The 24,439-nt window shown below is 46.0% G+C and overlaps 1 protein-coding gene across 4 annotated transcripts in view; it reads left to right on the top strand.

Annotated features, from left to right (window-relative positions):
- The window catches only part of DPF3 (double PHD fingers 3), a 289,836-nt gene that overhangs the window by 248,739 nt on the left and 16,658 nt on the right, over positions 1-24,439 (top strand). For 3 of the 4 annotated variants that reach the window (XM_070469583.1, XM_070469584.1, XM_070469582.1), the window contains exon 9: positions 23,110-23,222. In XM_070469583.1, coding sequence (XP_070325684.1) covers positions 23,110-23,222 — 113 coding nt within the window. Of the gene's footprint in view, positions 1-23,109; positions 23,223-24,439 lie in introns of those variants that run through there. The other variant, XR_011488366.1, reaches the window with a different exon arrangement.

Here is a 24,439-nt window from a genome sequence, read left to right as displayed (position 1 = left end):
GCTGTGAAAAGACTTAGTAGGCCTGGGTGAGGGTCCCAGCCTTGCTGCCGCCATGCCCTGCGACCTGGGGCCCATCATTTCACCATTTGGGCTCAGTTTCCTTGTATTTTCTTTTTCTTTTTTTTTTCAGTTTTATTTATTTATTTTTTTACTTTACAATATTGTATTGGTTTTGCCATACATTGACATGAATCTGCCATGAGTTGTACATGTGTTCCCCAACCTGAACCCGCCTCCCACCTCCCTCCCCATCCTATCCCTCCAAGTCATCCCAGTGCACCAGCCCGAGCACCCTGTATCATGCATCGAACCTGTATTTTCTAAAGAAGGGGTTGGACCAGGTGGTCCAAGGTTCACGCTGGTGCTGACAGTCAGAGGCTTGGGTGGAGCAAATCAGACATGTGACATCTGCCTCTCCTATCTGAGAGACTGGTTTGCATTTTAACTGCGGCCTTTCAGAGGTCAGATTTTAAGCCCCTGGGGTCGCTTCGGTGGTGGAAGTTTCAGGCACTGTTATGGGGGTTGGTGGAGGGGAGGTGGCAGTTTATATGCCTGCCCCCACAACTACTCCCCAGCATGACTGCTAATCATGGAGGTGTAGATGCCAACTCCATCCTCTCTGTCCACTCGCCCCTGTGACTCCCCTCCACTCCGTCCACTTCATCCCTGGCTGAAGAGGCAGATGGAGACTCGGCTGGGTCAGAGGTAGACAGGCATCTTCCCAGTGGGTCTGGGCACCTGCAGAATGCACGCCTGCTGAGATTTGAGACTTTTTCTGTTTTCCCAGCACTGACTTCCAGAGTCAGGCCCTGTTGTCCCACCCTCTGGGCTCGTTTCAGACGAGCTTGTGTTGGTCCCTGTTGTTGCCCTGTCCTAGGCTGTCGGGTGCAGAGGCCTCAGACCTGATCCAAAAGAGGAAATGGAGACACGGGAGAATCATTACAGAGACCTCAGAGCTCCCCGGGGGCCGGCGGGCATGACGTGCTGGACTCCCACTGCTCCCAGTTGAGCACTCTCTCCCCCGCTTCCAGCTGCCCCTTTCTTTCAGCTCTGTTTCTCCCCCTTTTGGTTTCAGGGAGCAAATGAACTCCTTTGCCTTTTAAGCCCTTCCAGTTCCTCACCTTTAACTCTGTGAAGGTGGGGTTTGGAGGGGGCCTGACCTGATTTTGCCCTGGGATAATTCGGGGCTGCTTTTAATCCCACATCCTAGATTAGCTGCTAGGCTGGGACAAGCCATCCTCCCACATCCTCGCACCACCCTGCCGAGCCCTCAGGGGCCAGCCCGTGGTGGAGAGGGAAGCAGGACCTCGGCGCAGGTGGGCAGCCTGCTGGATGGTCAGTGCACCCTGCTCATTGCTCAGTGCTCATTGCACCCCCACCCCCGACTGTGTGTGTCAGGAGAAGGTCTCTCCTCACTCCTGTTTCCTGTGGCCCAGTGGTTACCCGAGGGGAGGCTGGGGTACGATGTGGTCGGCATCTCGCCTGTGGTGGTCCTGAATAAATGACCTCACTGCTCTGAGCTTTAGTTTCCATCAAATGGGGACAGTGACACCCGAGTCACAGGTCGTTTTAAGAATTAAATGAGGACCTGTGTTCAGAGTGCCTAGCACCCAGGAAGCACATTGATAAATGGTAGCCATTAGTAGTAATCATACTGATATCCCTCTAGGGAAGACTCAGAGAATTGAGTTTCTGCATCTTGTTAAAAATTCAGCTAGGATTCTGGTTGTGTCTCCGGAATAAGCAAGGACCCAAATCTCTTTTCTAGGTTCTTATTTTCATTCTCTTACTCGTTCCTTCTAGCTTCCTTCTTTGTTGTCTCCCACCTCTTTCTGTGTCTCCTTTCTTCCTTCCCCTGTCCTTCCCCCAGCATCGACTAATTCTTCCATTTCTCACTCTTTTCTCTCCTCTCTGTTCTCCTGATGCTGGAACCTGTGAAGACTTCTTTTCTTATTCATGAGCTGAAATGCATCCTGGCAGTTCTGAAAGCTGGTGCTCTCAGCCTTTCTGCTAGCTGTGGGTTCCACCTCCCACCCCGTGGAAGACACTGCAGCCCCCTGGCAGCGGGCTCCCCTCCTACCTGCGGGGTCTGTGCCTCCCCTGGAGATGAGAATTTTCCCACAGTGGTCCTTTGCCATCTTGGTTCTTTCTTACTTTCTGTTTTTCGAGTTCCCCACCACTAGGGCAGTGGGCATATGAGTCTGGAACTCAGCGGAGAGGTCTGTGCTGCAGATATCAATTTGGGAATGACAAGTGTGAGATGATATTTGACGGAACTGACTCAAACTAGATAAAGAGAAGAGTCTGGAGTAAAGAGGAGGATCTGGCAAAGGAGACTGAGAAAGGGCAATGGGGAGAAGGGAGGAGGGCAGGTGAGTGTGCTGAGGAGAGAGTGTCCAGGAAGGTGGAAGCACAGGCCCTGCCAAGGAGCTGTGCTAAAAAGAGGAGAAGGACCTGAGCCCTGGATGGAGGGAGATGCTCAGTCAGGGTCTCCTTGGGAGATGGGTGCTCTTCTAGCATATTTGGATTTTTTAGATTTTTTTATTGTGATAAAAGTCACAGAATATAAAACATACAGTTTTAACCACATTTAACTGTACAGTTCAGTGCACTAAGTGTATCCACATTGTTGTGCAACTCTCACCATCATCTCTTTCCTGAATTTTTCCCCTTCCTAAACTGAAACTCTGTCCCCATTAAACACTAAGTCCCCAATCCCCCTCCCCAGGGCCTCCACCCTCTGGCCCCTGGCGTCTACCAGTGCACTTTCTGACTCTAGGAGTTTGACTGTTCTAGGTATCTGGCATAAGTGGTGTCGAACAGTATTTGACTGCGTCTCATGGATATTGGTGCTTTCCTGGTGGCTCAGAGGGTAAAGGATCTGCCTGCAATGCGGGAGACCTGGGTTCAAGCCCTGGGTTGGGAAGATCCCCTGGAGGAGGGCATGGTAACCCACTCCAGTATTCTTGCCTGGAGCATCCCACGGACAGCGGAGTCTGGCAGGCGACAGTCCACGGGGTCGCAAAGAGTTGGACATGACTGAAGTGACTGAGCAGGCATGTATGCAATGTATATTGGAATGCATTTGTAAGGTTAACTTATTTTATGTCCTACAAACAGACTGTACTTTCTTCTTCTTCTTTTTTTTTTTTTTATTTCCTCCCTCCCCGTTCTTCCAGCATATTTGTATGCTGGCAAAACGATTGACTAGAAAGAAAGAAACTGATGTTTCAAGAGGGAATTATAGAAGGAATAAAGTTCCCAGGAAGGTGTGAGAAGTTGGGCTCCAGGTACAAGTAGGAGCTGGTATCAAGAGGAAGACAACTATAGGGGCAGAGGGGCGAGGCGGTGGGTGGAAGCACGTGGAGAAGATGAGAAAGTTTTATTCTTATTACTTATGTATTTTTTTTTTTTCTATGTATAAGTCAACAAGAAGGGTGTGAGGAAGGGCCATGAGGTCTGCGAGGTTTGAGAAGCTGGAACAATGTGGGAGAATGGTTTGCCAAGTTTTGTGATCGTCACTCGGTGTAGACTGGTTAACTCAGTGGTGTGATTTTCTATACCTGGGTTCAGCATGGAGACTGTGGAGGGTTGTGCTTATCTGGAGTTAGGGTGAGTAGGGAAGAGGGAGAAAGGATGAGCAGGTAGATGCAAGGGTGTGATTTCAGGGATGGATATGGAGTTGATGGCTATGGGTTTATGAGAAGTGGTGACCTAAGGATGATAAGTGGTACGAAGTGTGAAGTCAATGTGTTGGCACCCTTGACCCATGAATTGATGGCATCCTCAGTAAGTTAGAACCAAGCTGGTTATTGCTAGCTGCGCTCTTTTGATTTTAGCTCAGGTATATCCCTCTTAAAAATAATTGAATAAACACTAAAATAGTAAATGGTGAAAAGCAATGCTTGTTCTGGGGCTGTTGGAGTCACTCATCTTTTAATAAGTCCAGTTTAATTAGGCTGCAAAGATCCTCAGTGATTCATGATGACACAGTGGAAATGATATCTTATGTCTTTTCTACCCCAGTCAGATCAGTCCCACAAACACTGGGATGGGCACTTGTGTTTGTTCTCATTAACACACAAAGGAGATATTCTAAGTGTGTTGCTGTCTGAAAGGCCTTATCTTGGAGACGGAGTGTGTGTTGTCTTTCTCTGGCTGCTTGGAGGAGGCTAAGGCCTCCTGTTTATGCACAAGACCCCCAGGTCGGTGGCAAACAGAACTGCTCTCGGGAAGACAGCTTATGTCTGGACACTGGCCAGTATGAATTGATGTCCTTTGTATCCAACAATCACAGGACTGCCTGAAACACTTAAGAGTATGTTGACAGTAGGCTCTGAGGTTGAGAGAAATACAGAGTTTCTGGGAATGGGAATAGAGGTTTATTTGTTAGTGCCAAGACAAAGCTGAAGAGTGGGAAAACCTTGCCTTGGGAAAGAATGTTTTCCGTTTTAGCAAAGCAGGAGCACATACCCTATCACTGTGGTCCTCAAAATAGAAAGATAAGGTGGGCAGGAAAGATTTTGGAGCCCTCATTTGACCTAGATGGACTCAAGGTCAGAGTAGCCAGTAAACTTGCCCGTGGCCCTGCACGCCTGCATCATGGCATAGCTTGCTGTGTGCAGGAGCCTCAGGGAGAATCTAGGAAGCAGAGGGTCATCTAGTGCAGCCCGAGGACCCAGCCTCATGGTCTGCATGTTTAAGCCCTCTCCAGGGTCCTCTGAAGCTGGAGAGCCCCTGGGTCAGCAGAATGGCCTTGCGGTGGCCTGAGGAATTGGGCGGGCCAGCAACTGATATGTCCTCTCTGAGGTCTTTGTTCTCCACAGGAAAAGGAAAAATTCTCCCTGAGGACAGGAGAGTGAAAGAGGTGGGTTCTCGGGATGTGTGTTGAAGAAGGGGAGCAGACTATGATCAAGGAGATTGAAAGACTGGGTAGAGAGTGCCCCCATGGATAAGAACTTGAACAAGGTAGCCTGGTTTAGATTAGCCCACTTGGGGCCTCATCCACAAAGCAACTTGTGACTTGCCATACCCATCTCAGCCGCGGAGTTCTGCCCTTGACCGTGGCCATGGGGTGCTTCTGGGGCTGTCGTGAGCAGTCTTTCTGCTGTCATTCTTAAAGATGGCACAAAGCAGGTGCACTGGGTATGATTGGGCAGTTTGCCCAGCCTCCTCTCAGCTGTTTGGTTTCCTTGTCTGCACTGGAGAGCAGAAATGTCTTCCCAGAAGTGGACTATTTGGGCTGGACTTGAAGGCTGAATAGACGTTCCTAGAGTGGGCACAATGGGAAGTCATATTTCATGGATCCTTTTATTTATATGTGAATGGATGGAGTCACTCATTCAGTGAGAGTCTTGTTGATGGAGAGGTAGGGAGGGGAGTCAGAGTAGAAAGAAGATTGGGTGGGGTTTCCCAGGAAAGGAGGGAGTGAGTTTAGGGCAGTGCATCTTGTGAAAATGCAGCTTTTAGGTTCATAGGTCTGGGGTGGGTGTTTCTAACAAGCCCCCAGGTGATTCTCATACCCCTGGTCCATGTGACTACATTTCTTGTAACCAGAGTCTAGACTACTTGCTTGACAGGTTTGGTGTGAATGGGAATTGAGGGATGGGTCAGAGAGACCTCTGTGTGCACAAGTGTGAAATGCAAAGAGAGAAGGGGGTTTGGAGGGTGGGGGCAGGGAGAGGGAGGTGACAGCAGTACTTTATTGTGAGACTGTCGCAGAGGGTGTAGACGTGGTCTGGGTCAGAGGTCAGGGAAGAAGATGAGTCTAAAGAAGGCAGTGTGACCAGGCAGCAAACGAGGCTTGTGACTCTAAGGAGCTTACTTCCCACTGTGTGCATGAGAGAGGCTGGAATTATTTAATGAGGGGTGGGTTGGTACCTCATAACTGATGAAGTAGAAAAAACAAATATGAACTACTCTTAAAATTTTTCTGTTTAGCAAGGGTCTTTCCGATGATTTTCTGTGCACACAGAAGCATGTGACAGTAGGAATACTGTCTGTTAGTCCAACCACAGAACAAGGCCACCATCTGGTTTGCGGTCTTAGTGGTTTTGATTAGGGTCTCTGACTCACAGAAAGGGAAATAGGAGTTAAATAGCTGGCGACTTCCTGAAGGTGCAAATCGTTAATTCTCACATGAGACTTTTAACCTATTAAGCTTAATAGCTTCCCACTCAGAGGTAGCAGCTAGGCTTCTTCTTGCATGAGAACTCACAGGCCGGTCATGGTGGACTGGAGAAGCAGCCAAGGTCTCAGCGTGAAGAGTGAAGAGAATGTTGCATTGATTAATGATGTCTGCTGTCAGTGTGGTGAAGAGAATGTTGCACTGATTAATGATGTCTGCTGTCAGCATGAGATGGAATGGTGCCACCTATTCAGCTTTCTCAGAAGGGAGGTCAGATTTCTGGTGATGAATATCCCCTCATACCTATTCCTCAGGTGAACCAGAGCCATTTTAGAGATACTCAGTCCTTAATTCCACTGGTTGTGGAACGGTGTTGATCACCATCTAACCAGAAGAACTTTGTGAATCTTCCAATGCTTGCAAGGCTGTTGTCTACATTTGCAAAGTACCAGCAAGGGCTCTCCTTTTGCATTACTCTAGTATTGATGGGTATTTTTGAATACCCATAAACTGAATAAACTATGTGTCTTAGGGCATCATTTCTATTAAATCTGAAGACAGATGCTGGTCACTGGAAATAGCCATTGATTTGCTTCCTCTTGTTCTAGCTTAACTCCTTAATTTATCCAGAGGAAAAAAAAATAAAGCCCATGTAAAACCAACCCCTCTAGCTTTCTAAATAAACAACGAGATCAATTCTCATTCGTGAATTTGTTGGATAAATAGTTGTTTGATTGTAAGGAAAAGTCAGATTAATCTTAAGATGAGAATTTGGCTGCTGGAAAATGATCTGAGTTGGACTGAGTGCCCCCCAAAGATGCAGGATGAGTACAGAGCTGGTGCTGCCTTTGTGTTGGGGGTTGGAAGCAAATGCTGAGTTAACGCAAGGCCAGACAGATGGTGCCGGGTTTTGCCGTACTCCCATGGAACCTGAGGATGCTTTTCCGTTAAGTAGGGTTGGTTCTGTGTGATTTTTGTTTCCTTCTTGTTGAGGAGGTTGAAGGATATCAGGGACCTCAGGGGCTTTCAAGGAGCCTGGGCGAGAGGCTTCAGGGAACCCGGTTCTCACCACCATCACCCTCATTTTTCATTCTCCTGCCATCACAACTTGGAGAGCAGATTAGTGACATGGAGGAAATGGGGGGGGGGGGTGAAGAGAGAAAATGATGAATTGGTGAACACTTGTTGCGGTTTCAGAGTGGGGAGGTAGGGTTGTAAGTGTCTTGACTGTGATGCAGTCTGGTGAATGCAGAAGGGGGGCCTTTTCTGCTCTCTTGTTCTTCTAAATAAGGTGAGTAAGGAGTATTCCTATCCTTTCTTGACTGACAGCGTAATAGAGGTGTCTGGGGCTGATGTGAAATTGGCTTTGGATGCCAGACATCTTTGTGTGTTCCTCTCAGAGGCTCCACCCAGGGAGGTGGTGATGGGCTGTCCATCCAGGTAGCTCCCTGTGGGATAACTGGCCCAGCAAGGCTGCGTGGGATGGTGTGCTGGGGAGAAGGGAAGGACACCTCCTCACCCCAGCCTCTGGCAGAGGAGGTGTGACCCATGAGATCAGGGGACCTCTCTTGAGATTCTCAGGTGCTGAAGCCCAATAACGTCCGCAGGTTTCCTGCAGCCCCCAGGCCCTCTTGGCGTGGGCTGGACTGGCTCACTCCACAGCATGTCTTCTCCAGGGTTTTCCAGGATCAGTCACTGCCAGATGGTGAGGACTCAATGCCTGGCCTTGTGTGAGCAAGCCTGGCTTCCTGAGGGGTTTCGCGTGAGGCATGGAACAGTGAGGCCCAGGAAGGTCTTTGGGAACAAATAGTCCCCTTTTCTGTGGTAACAACTGAGGAGACTGAGGCAAAGAGGAACTCAGTGACTGACCTGACAGTGCCTTAGGCAACTTCTTGTGAGTAAAAGGGGGATGTGCTGTCAGACTTTACAGCTTCAAGTATGGAGCTGAGCTCAAGCTGGGCCACCACACTTGTGTTGACTGTGTTGGGTGATCACCACGCGGGGCGGAGGAGGGAAGGAAAGAGTCCAAAGGGCAAGCGTGTGAGGGCATGGCTTCTAGCCCTGGCTCCACGACTTGCTGTCTGTCTGAGCCGTTCTGAGCCTCAGTTTTCTTGCCTATAAATCAGACATATTTGTATCTGTCCTGCCTGCCTCACACAATCCTTGTGGGGAATTCAAGGAGACCAGTGAGTAGAAAGGTGTTTACTTGAAAACGTTATGAGAATTATCATTAAGATGTCTAAGCTTGCTTTTTTTAGCCCACGCACAGGCTATGGGTGGCTGGCTGTTCTGCTTGTATCAGTTTGTGGAACTTCCGGGGAGTCTCTGGCTTTCTAATATGGCGGGGAGTGAGGGCAGGGGGGGTCCTTGTTCCAGGGAACCTACATGGAAAGCTTGTTGGAAGTGAGAGAGAGGCTCCGGAAGGTGGAAGAAGGTGGAGCCAGGTAAGGGTGAGACAGGACTAGAGGTCAAGCCCGGAGGCCAAGATGGCAGCCTCTCTGGTGGAGAGTCTCCCTCCGGCCCACACCGAGCAGACACGTTGGGCCCAGGAAGCTGCAGACGTGCTCTTGTTGCAGAGTGAGGTTTCACACCTATTCACTTCTTTTTTTAGTCACCCTCAAACTGTTGCATAAACTGTCTTCGTTTTTAGTATCAGCTCTTTTGTAGACGATTCATTTAAAAAGTAACAGCCTTACATGGAGGAGAAGTGAGATAAGACCCCAGACCCCACTTCTGCCCTTCCTTGTTCAGGCCAGCGCTGGCCCTTCTGTGGCAGGGACTTGCCTAAGTGGGAGTCCTGTCAAATACCTGGTTTTCTGGATCCTTCCCGCAGACCTCTTACTGTTTCTCCTTTGTCACTGCTTTAGTTATCTGTGACCTGTGTAATCCCCCAGTGCAGTATCTTAGAACAACAAGCATTTATTTTGTCATAGCTTATGAGGACCAGGAATCTAGGGGTGGCTCAGCTGGGTGGTAAGGGTATGTTCTCTCAGGAGGTGGTGGTCATGATGTTAGATGGGGCTGTGGTCATCTCCGGGCTTGACTGGGGTTAAAGGAGTTGCTCCAGGCCCGCTCACATGATGTTGGTAGGGCTCAGCTCATTTCAGGCTATTGGACTGGGGACTTCAGTTCCTTACTGGCTGATGGTCAGAGGCTGCTCTTAATTCCTTGTCATGTGGACCTTTCCATAGGGCTGCTCATAAGGTAGCAGCTGACTTTTTTACCAAGGAGGGAGAGGGAGAGAGGGACAGAGGGAAGGAGGAGGTGGGGTGGGAGGGATGGAGAGAGAGAGAATGAGAAAGAGATCAAAATGGAAACCTGAGTGCCTTTTTATTATACAGCCTCCAAAGTTGCATATTGTCACTTCCTTTTTACTGTATCTGTTCAAACAAGTCAGCCCACGTTCAGAGATTGGGGAGTAGCCTTCATCTCTCGAAAAGAGGAGGATCAAAGAACTCGCACCATAATCACCAACTACTGCCTGGCTATCATTTCCATCCTCCCCATTGCTCAGTCTGACTTGCAGAGTCACTCTCCTGCCTGTGGCGCCAACAGCCCTCCTGGACCTGATCATTCTTAGAGAACACGCACGGCCACTTGACCAGATTCTGAAGCTTCCTCCAGGATCTGCCCCAGCCTTGCAGGCGGGGTTCTGACACCTGGGACTGAAGAGTTTCAGGCCAAGGTCAGGAGGAATGAACTGGCTTCCAGAGACTGGATGCATCTCCTAGGGCACAGATGGAAAGTGATTCTAGCAGGGCCTTACTTTGGCCATGGAATCTACATCAAAAAATGACCCTTGCTGTCAATGAATGGCATCAGATAAAGCAATACCCTAAGACATTTTTATATGGTGTTTGCATATAGACAGCATAAAGTTAGCCTGATGGACAAAGCCTGTGGAAGGAGAAGCATGCTGTGAGATTATCTACTGATGAATTCTTCTGTCTGCAATGCTGAAACCACCCAGTCATCCAGAGAGGGATGAGGGTCCACTACTCCTGGGGATCACTTTTCCCAGTTCTATTCAGCACCGACTCACAGTGTAATACTCAGTTGTTTTCTTACTGAACCTCTCCCTTGATGTAGGTGGCCATCCCATCCTCTTCCTTGGATGCCATGAAGGTTTCTCTCCAGGTTCTCCTCATTTTGTGACTCCATTGTCTCAGTCTTTCTCACTGAGTTCTCTTCCTGATGCCCTTTCATGCCTTCAGTTCCAGTGGTTACCCTCTCCACTATTCCCAGCTTTTAATTTTTCACTCTGTAGCCTCTCCCTGGGACTTCCCTGGTAGCTTAGCTGGTAAAGAATCCACCTACAATGCAGAAGACCCTGGTTTGATTCCTGGGTCTGGAAGATCCCCTGGAGAAGGGATAGGCTACCCACTCCAGTATTCTTGGGCTTCCCTGGTAGCTTAGATGGTAAAGAATCCACCTGCAATGCAGGAGACCTGGGTTCAATCCCTGGGTTGGGAAGATGCCCTGGAGAAGGGATAGGCTACCCACTTCAGTATTCTTGGGCTTCCCTGGTAGCTCAGATGGTAAAGAATCTGCCTGCAATGTGGGAGACCTGGATTAGATCCCTGGGTTGGGAAAATCCCCTGAAGAACAGCATGGCAACCCACTCCAGTATTCTTGCCTGGAGAATCCCCAGGGACATAGGAGCCTGGTGGACTACAGTCCATGGGGTCGCAGAGTTGGACCTGACTAAGCGACTGAGCACAGCACAATCTCTCCCTGAGTATCTCACTAAGTGCCAAGGCTTCATCTACCACCCACATCTGATGATTCCTAAATCTATATCTTGAGCCTGGTCCCCTCTCCTGGGTATAGCCCTGTATTTTCTCACCCACCCATGGACAACTCCACTGACTATCTCATTACAACAAATACAATATGCCAACATTGAATCTATTGTTACTCTCTGCAAGTCTGCTGCCTCCTTCTCAGCTAACAGGGTTGTCATTTACTCTGTGTCCCAATCTAAGAATCTCAGTGTCACTTTTTACTTCTCCCTTTTGCTCACATCCATGTCTAGGCAGGTGTCACATCCCATTGACTAATCCTACCTCTCAAATGTTTCCTACATTTATCACCACTGTTTCTAGGCTGGTCCTGGGCTGGTGCCTCTGCTAGAACATAAGCTGCATAGGAGTAGGAGCTTTTGTTTGTGTTACTCTCTGCCTGGCACCTCCCATAGTGCCTGACACATTGTAAGTGTTCAATAAAAACTTTTTGAATAAATGGATATTGTGACTGGAGATGTCTCCCCTCTATCTACCCTCTGTCCTACCACCAGAATCATCTCTCTAAACCATGTGTGCTAAGTTGCTTCAGTCCGTGGGATTCTCCAGGCAAGAATACTGGAGTAGGTTGCCATTTCCTTCTCCAGGGGATCTTCCCAACCCAGATATTGAACCCGTGTCTCTTATGTTTCCTGCATTGGCAGGCTTGTTCTTTACCACTAATGCCACCTGGGAAGCCCGTGGCTTCTCTAAAGCATGGGTACAGGCAAATCAGGTCCCTGCTTAAAAAACTCTGAGGATTTCTCACTGCTTACAGGGTCACATTCAGATTTGTTTATCTATATAAGGGGCCCTTCACAATCTTTCCTGTTACCTCTCTAGCATCATCTTTTGCCATTTCGCTTTTCCACTGCTCCTCTTGAGCTACTCTGCTTTGCATGCATGAACCATGCACTTTAAATTTCTTGCAATTTCCTTTGCCTGTAATTATCTTTATTCTTTTCCTTAGAAAACTCCTATTCATCCTTCAAGGCCCAGCTTAAATGCTGCCTCCTCTCAGTGACATTCCCCAAGCTCCCCATTATTTACTGCTACTCCTTCTGTAAGCACTTTATTTCTTCCCTTATTGAGTACTTATTGAATTGTATTATAGTCCTTAATGGGCTTCCCAGGTGGCACTAGCAGTGAAGAACTTGCCTGCCAATGCAGGAGACTTAAGAGACACAAGTTTGATACCTGGGTCAGGAAGATCCCCTGGAGGAGGGCATGGCAACCCACTCTAGTATACTTGCCTAGAGAATCCCATGGACAGAGGAGCCTGGCAGGCTATGGTCCATAGGGTTGCAAAGAGTTGGACACAGCTGAAGTGACTTAGCACAGCATAGCACATAGCCATTTATATATACATTATATATATATATATAATATATATATATATAATATATATATAACTTATAATAGTTATCTGGTGCTGTATAGCAAATTACTCTGAAATGTAATGGCTGAAAACATAAATATTATCTCATAGTTAGTCTGGGTTAGAAATCTAGGTGTAGTTTAAGCTGAGTGCCTTTGGATAAAGGTATCTTGTGAAGCTGCAGTCAAATTGTCATCCAGGGCTATGGTCTCATCTGAAGGCTTAACTGGGAGAGGATCCAGTTCTAAGTTCACTCACATGGTTTTTGGCAGGATTCATTTCCTCCCAGGTTATTGGACTGAAACCTCTTCAAGGGCGTCTCACAACACAGAAGCTGACTTCCCTGAGAGCAAATGAGTGAGCAAGCTCAAGACAGAGTGTCAAAGATGAAACTTAATATTAGAAGTGATATCCTATCACTTTGGTCATATTATACTTGCTAGAGGTGAATCAGTAAGTCCAACCTACCCTCAAGGAGAGAGAATTACATATGCTTATGAAGAGCAGGAGAGTGAGATTGCTGATAGTCATCTCAGAGACTGCCAGTCATATCTCCCTAACCTGAGCTCCTCAAGGCAGGCTCCATGCCTCATTCATGTTTGAAGCTTCAGCACCTAGTACAGTTCCTCGAAGGTGTAAGTACTCAGTGAATTTGGTCAGATTCAGTAGAACTATTTTTCTGTACCAACCTCGTCACAATGAAGTGAATTGCTAGGTCAGAAGAACCCTCAAAATTAGACTGAAAAATGGTTCAAACAGTAAAATGTAAAACAAAATGTTTAAGTGTCATGGACACACTCTAAGTCTTCTATTTCTAGGCATGTCTATGATTGCTTGCCAGTCTCACATAGAAAAGGCCAGAAAAGCAAGGAAGCATCATTTTTCTTTTGACTTGGTACAGATCTGAAATATTTTTGAAAGAAAAAAATGGAATGCCATCTCAAATTTCCTTAGATAACTCAAAAACTTAGACCACCCATGAATCCATCTTCTGATTCATGGAAGATCTGCAGTTGGAGGATCACAGGCAATCAAGTGTTGATTAATCACTGCTCTTTTCTGCTACTACCATCAGTGATGCCATAAAATCCTCCAAGAAGATTTTAGGATCTCTGCTCTGTACAATAATTTCTTCTTCAGGTTTACTTTTTCAAAGAAAGTTCAGAATCTTTAGCCAGGGCCCTTGGCTGGCTGCTCATGATATCCAGAGAGGTCTGAACTGCACAGCCAATGTCAGAGATTCACAGTGGAAACTGATGTTGTGCTCTGGAGGATGATTCAGGCTGGCCTCCGCGCACTGCTGTGGGACAAGCATCACTTTGGCAGACAATTGCCTACAATCTACAGTTTCAGCTAAAGATTTAGGAGGGTCAACCTGAGTTGCTCATGTTGGTGACTCTCTTCTTCCATTCCCTACCTGGAAATATCTGCCCACCGCTACACAACCAGCTCAACCCAGATCTAGTATTGCTCATGGGTGAAACCTTTTCCAAGGCCTTTGCTACCTGCAGATTCACTGGCAGTCCATTTGTATAGGCCCAACTTATTGCATCAGTTGGGTGGTATAATTAATGAAAAGCTGACTGCTTTCAGTGTCTAGATTTCTTGTGCTATTTGTCATGGTATTGGTCTAGGAGTGGGCTATATCAGTGGAAGAGTTGCCAGAAATTATAGCAGAACTAACTTATTATTTAAATTTCCTTCTTAGTTTCTTTCACTCTGAGTATCAGCTGGCAAACTTTAGAAGGCTTGTTTTGTCCAACCAGATGGACAAAATTTGGACCAAGAGTATCTCTAAAAATAGTGATGGGTGGCATAGGCAGTCACAGCTTCATGGATAGCAGAGTCCTATCCTTTCATTAATATACTGGAAAACTAACATGCTAGAGGCAAAGTGACTTGTCTCAGGGACTCAGATGCTGCATCATATCTCAAATTGTGGTACTTGCTCCATGATGGCAGGTTTTGATTTTCCCACTGCTGTATCCCCAGTGCCTAGAAGAGTGCCTGCCATATTTATTTAGTCAACAAATACTGTTGAAGGAATGAGCAGATGAATAAATTGCCCTTGGTCCTCAGCTACAGTGACTAATTAGAGTCACTGGGATCATTACTGTGGTTCTTGACATCTTTCTGGTGCCTTGGTCTCAACCTGTGCCAGTCAGGTAAGTTATATAAAACCAGGTCAAGGCTGACCCACCCCCTGATTTTGCTTTACAAAGACCAACTGCAGGTTTATAGATGAGACTACTCAGACCACACTTGACCATGAAAACTTAGGGGAATTTCTAGGGCCATTTGACAATGACACCATGAAGACCTTAGTGGTTTAGCCCATTAAAAGCACTGCTAATGTCTTGCATGAATGTGTTTTCTATGATTATTGATGACAATGATTGAAGTTACAATCCCTATGGCTTGCCTCTTGTGTGGCACCTGTGTGCCTTGAGTTTGACAACTTTGAGAAGGATAAGCAGACCTCTAAGATGGGTTGAATTTGCTGATGGTAGTGTTTTAGCCCAGCAAAAGGTAGCCATAGCTTATATCATTATTTATTTTGAGTGTGTTTTTGTTAATTTGCTCTTTATCCTTTCTACTCTTTCTCCTCTTCATCCTTGTTGAAGGACATCAAAATGATGTCAAAAAGGGAGCCATGCAGATGTCTCTAGAATGCCACTGTGGTCATCGATTTGTAGATGTCCTAGTGTTAGAAGTAATATCCGGGGCAGATGAGAGGTGAGCCTGAGACCATTGCAGAAGATTTGCAAAGAAGGGCTGGAGAAGTATGGGGAAGCAGTGCCTGGGTAAAAGTTTGTCACAATATATGTGCACAAAGTTTGAATTCTTGACTGCTCAGAGTCACTCTCTATTCCCCTTTACGGACTAAGTATAAAGACTCAGAGCCTCATTCCCTCCTCTTGACAAACTGGGTCTCAAAGTGGAGGGGGATTGAAAGAGACAGAGGGAAAGAGACAAAGGGAGAGACAGAGACAGCCAGGGAAGGAGAGAGGAGAATAAGGGAAAATGAATGGGTCTGATGGAGCGATGGTTTTCCCAGGTGAGCTAGTAATATTTTTTTCTCCTCAAATTACTCTTTAGCATGGATGATTCAAATTTGATTGCACTGTGCATGAATTCTTTATAGCTGAAGCTTCTTATATATTTTTGCAATATGTAAATATTAGAACTTGTATGTGTGTATGAATATAGAGAACTGCTAGAAATTTGAGCCAAAGTATTTTCTAATGAATGCTTATGGAGACTTGTTTTTGGTGCTATTTCAGGTTGGAATTGATCCTACATATTTTACATAATATGATTTCTATAAACCAGGCATGAAACAGAGGAGCACAAATTTGAATTTTGCAGTTACTTGCCTGAGAACCAGGGATATTTAGGTTTTCCTTTCCTAAGAAATTAGTTTTTAAGAATTCAACATTGATAAATAAGGTAATAAAATATAATTGGGTGTTTATAATTTCACAATGAATAAATAATAGACCATGCTACTTCCACAGTTATTTGTATCTGCTTTATTTACATTTTCAGCAAATACCTAGCGAGATAATTTTTTTTCCTGGAGCTCTAATTTAATCAGTGATATGGCTTAGCCTAGTCCAAATTAAATATTGGCAATAATGAAATAAAAAACTCTTTTAATAAGGATCATAATGTAAGAGACACATGTCATAGTAGTTTGTAGATTTCTTTTTGCCCAGGGTTTGTTGAAAATGAACTGTGTTTCTCTCACTGTGCTGAGTACCTATAGAGTGACACTGACTGGTGACTTCTGTTAGTGTCTAAGTCACAACTGTAATGTGAACTCAATCAACAAGGTATATTTAGATATTTTTACCCCTAAAATGTTGCAAATATCTCATATGTGTGGGTAGCTGTGTATGAGCATGTATGGAAGTAGGCAGCTGTGAGTATAAAACTTACACTGGTTTTGCCTGGATATTTAACTGTGTGCCTTATCACTCAAATACCACAACTCCTGTTCACTGTCCCTGGGACATTCTCCACATCTATGCACATGGGCTCTGGAAAGACATGAGACGTGCCCCTCAGGGGGCCAGGGGGCAGTTCCTGCTTTCAGGTGCCTGCCTTCTCTCTCTTTTTAAAAATTACTTTTTATTGGAGTGCAGTCGATTTACAATGTTGCATTAGTTTCTACAGCAAAGTGAATCAGCTGTACACATACATACATCCCCTCTTTTTTGGATTTCCTTCCCACTTAGGTTGTGGCAGAGCGCTGAGAAGAGTTCCCTGAGCCACACTGTTGGCTCATTAATTATCTGTTTTATACATAGTATCAATAGTGTATATAAGTCAATGCCAATCTCCCAATTCATCCCACCTCTTCTTTCTCCTCTTTGTATCCATAAATTCGTTCTCTATGTCTGTGTGTCTATTTCTATTTTGCAAATAAGACAATCTATACCTTTTTTCTTAGATTCCACATGTAGCATAGTATACGATATTTGTTTTTCTCTTTCTGACTTACTTTACTCTGTGTGACAGTCTCTCCTGCTTTCTTTTTTCCACTTGAGTTAGGGAGACTGTAATTTCATACATACCAACCTCATGAACAGCCTTCTTTCTGAGTAGCTTCTCACACCCCACCAGTTTCCATTTTCTACCCAGCTGCTGAAATAGCACCCTGAAGCTAAATCTCTGTTGTCTAAAACTCCTGTCCAGAAGCTAAGTCTCTGGACATGGTGGCCAGGGGTTACATTCCCTGTTTCAGCTTGTAGGGAAGATTGAGGTCTGTTTTGGAAGGTGGTAGGGTTTCCCAGGTGGCACTAGCAGTAAAGAAGCCAGCTGCCAATGCAGGAGATATAAGAAATGCAGGTTTGATCCTTGGGTCAGGAAGGTCCCCTAAAGCAGGGCATGGCAACCCACTCCAGTATTCTTGCCTGGAGAATCCCATGGACAGAGGAGCCTGACCGATTACAGTCCATGGGGTCACAAAGAGTTGGACGTGACTGAAGTGACTTGCACAACACAGGGCTGGATTTAGAATGTCTCTTCATGCCAAGTTCACCACTGGACCAAGTAAACAAGCGGGTAGATTTATTGAACCCTCCTGATAGAACCAGTTTGGAGGAACATTTAGGAAGGGCCTTGTTTTTAATGATCTGGCTAAGATGATTCATGCATACCACCCCACTTTCTAAATCCATTTTTGGAATTGGAATCTTATAAATGACCCGTTGAATCATCTTACCTGGGGGACCTGGGAAAGGATGTTACCCCTTCGCTCCACTAGGACACACATGCATGTTTAGTCGTGTCTGACTCTTTGCGACTTCACTCCACTAGGATATTTAAATAGCGATGCAGGTATTCCTTGCTTTAAGAAAACTGGAAATATGGAAAATTCAGATTTCCAAGCAAGCACATTAAAAATGATTGTTAACTTTACAAAAGAAATAAGGACAGAAATCTTTAAGTAGTGAGTGACCATAAATTGCTTTATTGCCAGTGTGCCCCTATTTTGTGCCACCTTTGAATTGGAAGGGCTTCCCTGGTGGCTCAGCTGGTAAAGAATCCACCTGTGATGCAGGAGACCCAGGTTCAATCCCTGGGTTGGGAAGATCCCCTGGAGAAGGGTACAGCTACCCACTCCAGTATTCTGGCCTGTAGAATTCCATGGACGGAGGAGCCAGGTGGGCTACAGTCCATTGGGTCGCAAGGAGTCGGACATGACTGAGGGCTTCTCTTGTGGCTCAGCTGGTAAAGAATCTTGCCTGCAATGTGGGAGACCTGGGTTCGATCCCTGGATTGGGAAAAGCCCCTGGAGAAGGGAAAGGCTACCCACTCCAGTATTCTGGCCTGGAGAATTCCATAGTTCATGGGGTCACAACGAGTTGGACACGACTGAGCGACTATCACTTTGAATTGGAAAGACTATTACCCACTTACTTCTAAAGATTTTAGAAATTCGTCCTGACCTAAATAAGGAATTCTAGTAGTCAAACTTAGGTATGGGCTTCTGGTAGTTTCCCTTGAAACTTTTTGTTTTGTCCAACAGTGTGCAATTATTCCAGTCATTTCCACGGTAGAGAAGAAGCCTTATCCTTGTAGTTTTATCAAGGAGATGCATTCTCCAGTTTGTAGAGACAGGCACAGACAGGTAACTGTTCTGGTGGCACAGAAAGCAGAATCTAGTTCTGGGTGTAGCGTTTGCTCTAGCTAATGGCCGCTTGGGTGACTTACCTCTTTGTGCCTCACCCTCCCGGGCTGAGAAGTTGCATCCCTGCCTTTCCTCTCCCACTCGAGTCTGAGCTCTGAGTGAAGGAGCTCTGCAGGTAGAGCTGAAGTGACTCTGAAAGTGAAAAAGTGTTAGTCGCTCAGTTGTATCCGACTCTTTGCAACCCCATGGACTGTAGACCAGCAGACTTGGAGCCTTGCATTTTATCCGGGGAGGAGGCTGTATGAAATCCATTCCCCTTCTTTGGGTTTAAAGTCTTAGCGAGGAGGCTAGTGACTGTCTCAAGACAGGAACACAGAGAAAGCCCATGGGATTTTTTGGGGGTAGGGGAGGGTGGACTTCCAACAGGAGTTTCTCAAGTCCACTTGCTGCTGTTCACTGGTCCAAAGCTCTTCTAGAAAATGTCTTCAGAGCTCAGCGCAGTGGTCACAGAGGTCTTGAACAGAGTTGGCGTTCAGTAGATACTTGTGGAGTGCGGTCGGCTGCCTGAAGCTTGCAACCCCGACCCCACCGCCCACCCTCTTGGGCGTCCAGCAGGCTGTGGGTCTCCAGGTCACTCTCTGGAATGTGCTGACCTTCCTTCCCAGGGAAGGCGGCACTGCCCAGGGTGTTATTATTAGTAGCGTGGCTTCTGCTGTGCTCTGGTAACATGCCCTCACTCAGGGTCCTTACTGAACAATGACAAACCCACGAACCTTGGCAGTCAACACAGCCAACAGACCACCCTCTCCTCCTCTGGGCCTCTGTGACCTGTATTTGCTGGTCTTACGTCTCTCTGGCCATCCTTCCAATTTCCCCTGTTGGTTCTTTATTTTGATCTTCAAACAGTTCTTTAAAGCTCAGTCCTAGATCTTTTTCTCTCTTCTTTCCTCTTTTCTTAGATAACTTCATTAATTCTCATGGTTTCAATGGCCACCTGTTTAGCAAAACTTCCCTGGTGGCTCAGATGACAAAGAATCTGCCTGCAATGCAGGGGACCTGTGTTTGATCCCTGAGGTGGGAAGATCCCCTGGAGAAGGGAATGGCTACCCACTCCAGTATTCTTGCCTGCAGAATCCCATAGACAGAGGAGTCTGGTGGGTTACAGTCCATGGGGTTGCAAAGAGTTGGACACAACTGAGTGATTAACACACCCATTTTGCAAAAATTTCTAAATTTATATGTCTAGTCTGTACTTCTCTTTTGAGCTCTAAGCCCCTGTATTTGACCTCATCCACTTGACATTTCCACCCCAAATCTCACAGACTTCCCAAATTCAACCTGCTCAAAACAGAGTGCTTCTCTCTTCCATTTGGTCCCTTTATGCTTTCCATAGTCTTCCTCATCTGCATAAGTTTCACTGCAGCCCACCTCCTTTCTTAGGTCGGAATCTTGAGACTATTTCTCATCATCTCTCTTTCCCACACTCTGAAACTTCAAATCATGGTTGGGTCCTGCCAATGATTTCTTTAATACTTCTCAAATCTTCACCTCCATCATGCTTGCCTTTCTCCTGCCAGCAGCATCTGTCTTCAAACTAGTTTCCTGGCAACAGTTCTTACATCTTTATATTTCCTTTGCCTCCACCCTCAATTCTTTCCTTTGACAGCAGCTCTTTCTTTTCTCCCACCCTGATGACAATTTTTTTGTGTGTATTTTCCTTATTTTGATGACAATTTTTTTTGTGTGTTTTCCTTATTTAAAAAGACCTTTTCAACTTTTTACTTTGAAATAATTATAACTACATAGAAAGTTATAAAATACATTACTGAGAGGTCCCAAGCACCCTTCACTCAGTTTCCGCCAACAGTAACATCTTACATACCCATAGTACTTCTATAGGTATGTAAGTACACTATGAACCAGGTATGCTATGAACCACAGTACACTCTGAACCAGGCGATTGACAGCCATGAAATCACTGACCTCCTTATTTGTGTTACTGGTTTTATATTCACACACATGTGTTTATACATGTGTGTGTATTGTTCTATGCAATCTTATCACATACATAACTACCGCTGCAATCAAGGTTCAGAATTTCTTCACCATCCAAAGATTCCCTCCTGCTGAAGGAATGCGCTTTTAAGTCCAAAAAAGAGGGGATATATGTAAATGTACAGCTGATTCACTTTACAGCAGAAACTAACACAACACTGTAGAACGACAATACTCCAATAAAACTTTTAAAAAATGAAAAATCTAATAATCTTAGAAAAACACACAGAGTAATCTAGTCACTGCCTTGCCCAAAAGGCTTTTATGATTTTAAAGCCCCAAATCCTTAATGAAGGGCATAACGTGCCTGGGTTATCTGACGCTAGCTCCTCTCTGGGAGCTTCTCAACCACCTCCCCTCCTGCTTTGCTTGCGAGCCTCTGCCGACTGACTTTTCCCTTCCTTTGAATTTGCCCAGTTCCCCCATTGCTCAGTGCCCTCCGCTCCATGCACCATCCTCCACACTGGAATCCTCTCCCTTACCCATCCAGCTAACCTCCTCATCTGCCAGGTGTCAACTCCAAGATCTTTCTCAGGGAAGGTTTACTTGACATCTCAGACTAGATATGATCCTCCTGTGATTTTTCATTGCCAATTATGATTTTCCTTCATGGCACTTATCACACAAGCTATAGGTAAATAGGTATGTGTGTAGTTTATTAATTTGAGTTCTCTCTGACCAGACTAGAGGCATCTGGAGGTGGGGGTGTGTGTGGTCTTGCTCACCAGTGTATCTTTTCTGTCTGGGACCATAATTGCTCTAGCAGATGTCCAATAAATCCTTGTTCATGAACAGTTACTATAAGCTGGGTGGGTGTGGCTGGGTGTACACTGAGGCTGTAGAACTGGGCAATGACAACCTGCTAATCTAGATATCTGCCCCATGAATTAATTGTCAAACTTCCTGGGTGTCCTGTCTAAGAACATGGGCATCTATGGCGCAGATCAGTCAGAATCTCAAGCTGGTGTATTCTCTCCTGTTCCCATCCCAGTGTGAGAGAGCAGGGTAGGGAACAACCCTGGCCAGTGTCCTTAGGTATTTGAGATGCCATCAGGAATATCAGCTGGATTTCATCCAAGCTTTTAATGTAAGGTTTCTCTCTCCCCTGGGTCACGGGTATGGTGTCGCTTTGAGAAGGTTATCGGTTCAGAGCCATGGGGGTTTCTACCTTGGATGGCCTCTGAGAAGCCCTAGAGAAGCTTTTAGGCTCCTCCTCTCCTCAATGCTCCCACCTGCTGTTTGTGAAGTGTCCCCAGCTCCCCTCAACACGAGTCCCCACTCTCACTCTCAGAGATAGCTGGGTCTGGTGTGCGTTGCTGGAGCCCCAGATCTGAAGGGTTTGTCTGTTGACTGAATGGACAGAATGTCCCCCAAAGGACCATGATGGAACCAGCTTTGTGAGGATATGGAAAAGAGGAAACAGGGCCTCCTGCTGAGTTGTGACTTTGCGGAGGAGTGGTGGTACCCTGTGGATCTTGACTCTCTGTGGGAGAGTTCTACCACTGATTCTAACTGGAGGCCCATCTGTACTCTTCTCCTTTGGAAGCTCACAATCCCTCATGTGATAGAGGCCAAGCAATGTACGATATGGTGGATTTGGCAGAATTGGGAGCTGTGGAGAAGGTGAACCCCCAACAACAGGCAGAACTGTCCATTCTTTCGTGACAGTGTTGGTAATGGGCTTCACCCTGGGTGCTCTGCCTTCTGATTCACAGCTCTGAGTGATCTGGGGACCTCGTCCAAGTTTCCCGTCCCTGTCAAACAGAAGGTCAAAGGCTTCACATTCTGTGGCTCACAGTTGTCCTCTTGCTGATGGCCTCTGTCTTTTGGGTGAGCTGTAACTGAGGGTAGAAACCAGCCCTGCAGGCCACGCCTCCAGTGTTGGACTGCTGGGGCTGGGTGCTCTAAGGTCACATTAATGTCCCTCCCTGCTCTTGCTATTGGCTTGGCTAATGTGATATTTGGGATGAAGGGAAGAGTTGAGGACCGACCTGGACATCCTTGCAGTGATGCTCTACTTCTCCAGCCTCCCTCCTGGTGCTGTGCAGGGTGTGGACTTCTGCTGGTCCCCTGGTCGTGGGCACGGAGGGATGCTTTAGGTGGCAATGCAGAGCCTTCCGGTGCCCTGAGTTCTGGCCCCGGGAGCCTCACATGCTCTCTCTGGTCTCTTCCCCTCTGCCCTGAGGCAGCATGAACAACTTTGCAGGTCAGAGGATCAGCTCCAAATAGCTCTTATGTTGCTCCCACCACAACTGATGCTGGGGACATGATGCTGCTGACTCTCATAGCGTCGCCTTGTGCCGTGTGATTTCCTTTCTCATTCTCTCTGATCGCCACTTTCTGTCCTCATCAACTGGTTACACCTCTTGGGGGACGAGGCTGTTAGGGCAAGAGGGCTTGGATGACATCTCTCCCCAGCAAAGGGTTAATCCTCAGTCCTCTCTTTGGGCATTGATCTGCTGTAACTGTGGCTGGTGGTGAAAAGGGCGGGTAGGGCCCCATCCAGGCCCCCAGTTTGCTTCCCAATACATGCTACCCCACCCTCCCTCTAAGTGAGGCATAATGTGGTGTGGAGGGGGTGACAGGTCAGACCCTCTGGCCTTAATGCTGCCATTTCTGCTTCCTTCAGGTCACCCCACCTGCCTGCAGTTCACCCTGAACATGACCGAGGCTGTCAAGACCTACAAGTGGCAGTGCATAGAATGCAAGTCCTGCATCCTCTGTGGGACCTCGGAGAATGATGTGAGTGTGGGTTTCCTGCGTGGGAGGGGAAACCCAAGGAGCTGGGAGTCCTTTGAGGATGGAGAGGAAGGTGGGATTCTCATCACTGGACTCCTGGGGAAATATCCATCAGGACCCTCTTCCCCCCTTGACTTTTGCTTGAGGACCCTTGTGCTCAAATACCTTGGCTCCTCTTTGTGCCTTTAGAAACAGGTGCAGGAGGTAATGGCCAGAGACCGCCTTGCTGGCCTTCAGCCCTCAAGGGGTCAGTGGTAGACAATGGTGCCCATCGCTCACTGTTGGGATGTGCTTGGCTTTTTACACCACATTCTGGAATGTGTCATCTCATTTGGTCTAAATATTAAGCATAATATATGCAGAATTTAAAAAAAAACACTATTTTATGGAAAATTTCAAACATATACAAAGATAGACAAAATAACGAGACTTGTGTACCCCATCACCAACTTCAACAATGATCAGTACATGTCCACTCTTGTATTGTAAATGTTGCCACCTCTTTTGTATGAAATTATAATCCTAGTCATAATGTCATTTCACCTGACAATATTCCATACATATCTCAAAAGATAAAGAGTACTTTTTAAAAGATTGTGAATATATTTTTTACAAGTTGAAAACATAAGGATTTACTTTTTAACAAAACTAACCAAAATATTAACATAGACTTAAGAAATCACCAATTACTTAATATAATCAAACATCCAGTCAATATTTCTATTGCCTTGATTTTCTTAAACATTGCCTTAATTATCTTGTTTCTAAATGTTTTTATTATGGTTTATTTGAATTGGGATTCAAATAAGGCCCATGCATTGCCAATTAGTTGGTATGTCTTTATAGTTTCTTTTAATATATAGGGTTTCCCTTTATTTTGTTCTCTCCCCCCCCACCTTGATTTTTTTGTTAAAGAAATCAGTTTACCTGTTCAATAGAGTTTCCCATGATTTTGTTTTACTGACTGTATCCCTATGGTCATGTTTGACATTTTCTTCTGTCTCTTGTATTTCTTATACAATGGTACTTAGAGCTAGAGGCTTGATCAGATCCAGGTTCTCTCTCTTTTTCTCTGCCTCTTTCTTTAACATATAAAAATAGTAAGACTACTTAATAAATAGTGCTGTATACTTTCATCAGGAGGTACGTAATACCTGGTATCTCTCTTTTTGTGAAGGTAGCAACTGTTGGTGATCTTCAAACATTGATTATTTTATCAG

The sequence above is a fragment of the Odocoileus virginianus genome, chromosome 6, assembly GCF_023699985.2.
Source record: "Odocoileus virginianus isolate 20LAN1187 ecotype Illinois chromosome 6, Ovbor_1.2, whole genome shotgun sequence".
In the NCBI taxonomy this organism is placed as follows: domain Eukaryota; kingdom Metazoa; phylum Chordata; class Mammalia; order Artiodactyla; family Cervidae; genus Odocoileus; species Odocoileus virginianus.
This window is presented reverse-complemented; position numbering and strand designations above follow the sequence as displayed.